Source organism: Hipposideros armiger, unplaced genomic scaffold (assembly GCF_001890085.2).
Source record: "Hipposideros armiger isolate ML-2016 unplaced genomic scaffold, ASM189008v1 scaffold_1766, whole genome shotgun sequence".
Taxonomy (NCBI): Eukaryota; Metazoa; Chordata; class Mammalia; order Chiroptera; family Hipposideridae; genus Hipposideros; species Hipposideros armiger.
In genome coordinates this window covers 22,193-28,924 of record NW_017733116.1, presented here as the reverse complement: position 1 = coordinate 28,924, position 6,732 = coordinate 22,193, and the positions used below count along the sequence as shown (strand labels likewise).

Below are 6,732 nucleotides of genomic sequence, written 5' to 3'. Positions count from 1 at the left end.
AGATCATAACTTCTGATATGCTACTCTAAAATTATATAAAACTCCAGTGAAAACAATTCAGTAATTGTATTTGAACTAAAACAACCTAAACAAAATTTTAAAGAAACTTAAGTTTTTAGCAGCTTGTTTCTAGGAGAAACAAATCCACGTCTCACACATTGAGCATTTTTAAAAGACATTAGCATACTGCAAAATTGTGTGTTAAGCAAGTCTAAAACGCAAGAAAATATTCACAATGTAATCATTGGTTCCCACAAAAATAACCTAAGATGTTACTAATATCAGATACTAGTTATCCTAAAATGTATATTAGCATAAAACTTATTCTATTTCATCAATATTTTCAAGAAAATAAGGGGGCTCCGTGTAGTAATGATACGAAAATTATGGAAGGTCAAATGTTTGATAGATTTGAAGACTACAGCATGAAATTAAAACTAAAGGCAAGAATTTGTCATATGAATTAAAAACCCTTCAGGATGACAATAACAATTCATTCACTTATTTATTCATTCCAAATGTTTTAATGTTAGTTGCTTATCAGCAATGGTGCCTGATGCTAAGCATAAAAATAGGAATGAAAAAATGGTCGCTGTCCTCAGGACTCACAGTGTAGTACAGGACAAATACACTATTGGAGGATTTAAAATAGTGCCCGGATGACCTGCTGGTATTGTACTATAGAGAATAGTGGGAGGACACTGGGGGAATGACACTACCCAGTAAAGCAGGGAGACGTGGGGGACATGGCTGCCTGCACAGGTAGCAGGCAGGTAGGCAGGAGGAGATGTGCTATGTGAATGACCTCTACTTTTATCCTAGGCAAAAGAAGGAACTAATGAAGTGTTTTCAGAAAAGTAATGGGAATTATATTTTACATTTTAGATAAAATCCTATGAAGGAAAATGGCTTCAAGGGTAGACAAAATTGGGAGAAAAAAAATGGGATTTGGAAGTTCTAAAAATGACAAAGATATCAGTTATACCTATTATACCAGAGATGCATTTTTAAAGTGTTAGAGTAATCAGAAAGTGATTCAAAGGCAAGTTTTTTGTTTGTGCTAATTCAAATTTAGTAGTTGATATGGCTAAACCCAAACTCTAATTGACAGGCTGAATTTTAGTTCCCATCTATGATGGATGTCAGCTTGCAGGGAGTTGCCGTTGCGATTGGGAACCATTCTGTTCCCATCTATTATGGGTGACTGTTAGTTTGTAGGGTGTTGCCATTGCGATTGGGAACTGTTTTGTTCCCACCTATGATGGATGTAAGGTGCTTGTCAGCCTGCAGGTGCAGGGCTGGCCAGGGGAGTCAGAGCCAAGTGGTTAATGTTTAAGCTCGCTCCTGTTAGCCCACAAGCTCGCTCCTGTTAACTCTTTGCCTGTCCCATCCTACCAGCTCACAAGCCCACTCCCATTAACTCTTTACTTGTCTCATCAATTCTGAATTTATCAAAAGGTATAAATTTATAAATCAAGAAACAATGAATCCCAGGACAGTTCCTGGAAGACAATTGTAACAGCAGCCCCCCTGCAAGCTGACAAGCACCTTACATCCTGCTTAGAAAAATATAAAACCCCAACACTCCTTCTCATTAGGGGAGCTGTCCCCCATCGGACTCTGCCCTGGCACAACTCCTATAGTATCTCTCTCTTACCCCTCTGTCTCCGCAGCTCTCCCTCTCAGACTGTCCTGGCAAAACTTCTGCCAGTTCCAAAAAGAACTCGCTCTCTCTCTCTCCCTTTTTAACTTTCAACAAATCTTTTCTCTGGATATTCTTGTAGAGTCTCATAAATGCTTTTACATTCTGTGAACGACCAGGGGTTAATTCTACACCAAGACAAGAATTTTTCAGCTTTATTCAAATAGTTTTCTGCTCAAGTCTCTCCTGTATTTCTGGTATTCCAATCACACATACTAAACCTCCTGATAAGATCTCACAAATCACAGAAGTTTTCCCTAATTTTTTTCTCTCTGCTCTTTCGATTGTATAGTTTATATTGATCTGAAGTTTATTGACTATTTCTTCCGTCATCTTTAAATCTTCCATTAAGATCATCTACAAAATTATTTCAGAAAATAAAATATTTAGTTTTAGAATTTCTATCTGACTCTTTTATACAGTTCACACTTCTCTACTATGATTCCTAATTTGCTCATTCATTACAAGCATATTTTCTTTTACAGTCTACTGATTAATAACTGCTTTAAAATCCTTCANTATCTATCTATCTATCTATCTATCTATCTATCTATCTATCTATATACGTATTTATGTGTGTTTAATTCATAAATGTATCCAAAGATGAGGAACTAAATATTTCTGGATTAAAAACAAGTTACCCATCAGGGAGTATGACTATGAAGTAAGTCTCAAACTAAATAAACATGTATATACTGCCCTCATGGGGAAGTAATATGCAGTTCATTAAAACATAGGGAGAAAATGTATTAGGCTCTTTGAATACAGTTTATTCCTAATTATCCTTGCCAGTAAGTAAACAGCACTGGTATGACTAATAACATAGTAAGTCATCTAAAAATCATACACATACTTCTATCATACTTGTATTTGTGCCAAATCTCTTTCCTTGCTGGGGAGTGTTAACCTTGTATTCATGCTGATAGGTGTTGCAACTATTCAGTGGCCTGAACCAACGATTCCATACACAGATAATTCAGAAGCTGATAGTCCATGGGTAAATAAATCAGCCTTTAAATGCCATTAAATAGTGTTCTTTTTTTTTCCGTTAAATAGCATTTTTACTGCAAATCTCAAAAAGTATCATTAATAAAAGAGAAAAGGAAAATGACTTACGATAACACACGTTGGGACTTCACGAAGAGAATACTCTGCTTTATTAGGAAGATCTTGATTGCCTACCAGCTCATAAACAGCAGGATAGGATAGCAAGTTCACCAGTGCTAGAAAAGACTAGGGGGAAAGAAAGAAAACACAGTCATTTAAATGGTCCACTTTTTCAACCACATCCATGGAAGAATCATTAATGTAAAGTTTTATAGCAGTATGACTGCCAGGGTTAATTTTTTAAATAAGCCTAATTAATCTACGTAAATGTGAAACACATACATATATGATAAGTACAAAATAGTTAATATTAACAATAATCTATGTGTTGACAATGTATAATAACAATTGAAACAGAACATACTTGAGTGTTGCAAAATGTTTTAATATATGTAAAATGTTTGGTTCTGAGAAAAAAATGAAACGATCCATTTCTTTCTTTGCATTTGTTATACCTTATGTGCAAGAAAATATAAGGGAATAATAGTTAGGGGCTCTGGAGCAAGATGATAAACTCTATATATTCTTCATTTAGGTCACAAGTCCATCTTTATCCTTTAACCACATTCACTGTAAATACAACTAATGTAATTACAGTTGAATTTTAAAGCCATGGCTTTTCCTATCAAAACCAACTCATTCTCTGGTGCAATCTTACCAGGGTACTCTCTCCATGAAATTTTTAAGTTCCAAATCTCATTTGTCTTATTAAAAGCAACTTGATTATTTTTCTCAGGCACATCTCATTTTTTGGCTCCCCTGTGCAAAAGCAGGCAGCGGTTTCCCATTTAAACTCCTTAGCATGACTTTCAAGGCACTTTACTAATTGTCACCTTTCTTCTCCTTCAGTCTCAAAAGCCTCATTTCCCATTATTCCTCAGCATGAAGTCACAACTTCAGTCATTAAAGCTGCCTGTGGCCTCTTCTCCTTCAAGTGACTGCCACATATACAAACTTTCCTTATCTACTAACACGCTCCTCCCGCCCTCTCACATACTCATTATTTTACTTCATAAACATCCAAAAGTTGGCCACATCATTTTTATCTAGAAGGCTTTCCAATTAAGCTAATTNACTAATCTTATTTTGAAACTATTATATGTAAATTATACAATAAAATGAGTAATTTTGATCATGCATTAGGAATCAAGTTTTTCAGTGAAAAAGAAAAATATACAAGCAAGTAATAAAAAATATCAATATAGGCTTATGATTAATTTTTCTCTTAAAAAAAAACACACCAAAAAACCATTTTTTCCCTTGGCTGTCCACTGAAAGGACTATTAGTAATGACAGCCCTAAACAGTAAATATTCCTAGTACCCTGGTTATAGTTTCTAAATACCACTTTTTACTAAAAAGAACAAGGACTAGTTGAAGATGGCTGATTCCAGGCCTGAGCCAGAAAATGTATAGAATTGGAACATCGTATGTAAGAAAGCATAAATCAAAATATCAAAAACTAATAAGTACATGTCAAAAAGACTCCATAGTCAAAGAAGGAATAACTTGATTGTCAAAAGCAATAATGACTGCATTGGACTGAAACATATACATATAAAAACTAGAAGTTATACTGACAATAATCAAAGCTCTCTTTTGGATATAATAAACCATCAATTCATTGCTCTGAAAATGTATTAAAATAACAAAACGAGTCAAGCATTTACTTTGCCATTGCTGAAAGAACTATATTTCAGGGTTTCCTTTATTAAATAACTCCAGTTAAATACAAAAAGAATGACAGAACTAGACTCACCATTTCACACCTCCTAATGAAACAATGTCAATGTAACCCAGGACAAACAACACAGTTTCTCCAAAAAAATCAATGGCATGAAAACAAAGAGGGAGAACTGTTTTAGAATAAAAAGAGATTTAAAAGACATACTGGCTGGATGCATCATGTGAACCTTGTTTGGATCATGACTTGACCGACTGAAAAAAAAGGATATCTTTAATACATCAAAGGAAACGTCCACATAGATGACATATTAAATAGTATTAAGGGGTTATAGCTGATATTTTAGATATGATAAAGCTACTATGATTTATAGGGTGGTAATTCAAATCAAAATAAAACCCAAAGAAGTCCTTATAAGTTAGAGATAAATTATTTACAGATGAGTTGACGTAATGCCAAAAAAATGCTTTACAAGTCTCCAGAAAAAAAAAAAAGAAAAAAAAAAACTGGAGTAAAGGAGAGAAAATGAAAATGGTTGGGGAATAGATGGAAGAACACTGATAGAATGCTGATAAGCTGAAGCTTAGTAATGGAGAGAGAGTTCATTATACTATTTTTATGTAATGTAAGTTTGAAAATGTCCACCAAATAAAGCCCACACATGTGTATGCATATGCGCGTGAGTGAACACAATTCTTCAGTATCACTTCCTAGCATTCGTGCCATCATCTGACTCCCAAATAAAATAAAATTATTGAATTAAATCCTTTTGAACAAAGCCTAAGAAGGACCCAATTCATTAATTCAGGGCAAAAGGCAAATAAGACACAGTTCTTCTCCTCATGGATCTTACAGTCTATTAGAAGAGACAATACAAAAATAATTATAAAATAATGTGACATATGCTTTATTCATGGACAAGGTGCTATGAGAGTATAAGAGGAACCCACTAGAAACATGACCAAAGACGCACAGAGAAGACTTCACAGAAGGGGTAAAGCATGAGTAAGTCCTGAAGAATGAGGAGGTGCTATCTAAGCAAAAATAGGTTACATGCCATCCAGACCCTAAAGAAAAAAACTTGTCCAAAGACCCTGGAGATTAGAGAGTAGACTGTAAGAGGAGAATGAAACAGCACCCTGAAAAATAAGGAGAAGCTGACTGCCATAGAAAGGAATATGGACTATGTGTGGAGACAAAGGGAAATCAGCAAAGACTTTATAAACAACACAATGACTACATCTGGTTTTCTGCGTGTGTGTGTGTGTGTGTGTGTGTGTGTGTGTGTGTGTCCTTTGGTTTTCATTTTCAAAGGACCACTATGATGATAAACTAGTGTGAGGATAAATTAGAGGTTGAGACTGGAAAAAAAAGAGNTTCTGGCTCTTCCTCAAAATCAAAATGACCATGGAAGGTAAATGTTTTGAATTGATTCAGGACATCGAGGCAGCCACAACAGTGCAACTAAAGACACTCATGAAAGAGGCCTTCCAGAACTGCTTCAGAAAGTGGCAAGAACGACGGGATAAGTGTGTTCAAAGTGAGGGGGAGTATTTTGAGGGGGATTCATGGCAATGTTTCTTTTACTGTAATATTTTTTTTATTTAAACATTCACTGTATTTTGTGATCACACCTCATATGCCAAAATTACATGTGACTTCACCTTTCAGCCCAGTTATTCCACTCCTAGAAATCTAGACCAAAGTTACTATAGTAGGCAGCATTCTAGGATGGCCCCAAAATTCTCAGGTCTTAAATGCTAATACAGTCATTGCTGCAAAAAGACTTTTACAGATGTAATTAGTTCCTAATTAGTTGTATTTAAAATAGGAGATTATCAGGATGGCTCTGATCTGATCACATGAACCACTTAAAAGCAAAGAGTTTTCTCCAACTGATCACAGAAGAGTCAGAGAGATTCAACGCATGAGAGGGATTTGATATTAGGGAGATTCTTCAGTGCTGACATGGAGGGGCCACAGGGCAAAACCCTGAGGCACCCCCTGGCTGACAGCCAGCAGGAAACCAAGGCATGTCAGTCCTACAACTGTAAGAAACTAAACAAGAATAAATTTGGAAGTCGGTTTTTCCCCAGAGCCTCCAGACAAGCACTCAGCCTGGCCTAAACGTTGATTTCAGCCTTGTAATACTCAGAGCAGAAAACACAGGCACACAGTGCTGCACATCTGATCTACAAAACTGTGAGTTAATAAATAAGTGTTGGGGGCCGGCCGAGTGG

General features: G+C 35.7%; 1 protein-coding gene across 1 annotated transcript in view; it reads right to left on the bottom strand.

Moving 5' to 3' along the window:
* LOC109378134 (protein broad-minded-like) overlaps positions 1-6,732 on the bottom strand; it is a gene marked incomplete at both ends in the record, with an annotated part of 113,071 nt that overhangs the window by 84,766 nt on the left and 21,573 nt on the right. Inside the window, one exon of the mRNA XM_019634594.1 lies at positions 2,819-2,935. Coding sequence (XP_019490139.1) covers positions 2,819-2,935 — 117 coding nt within the window. The remainder of the gene's footprint in view (positions 1-2,818; positions 2,936-6,732) is intronic.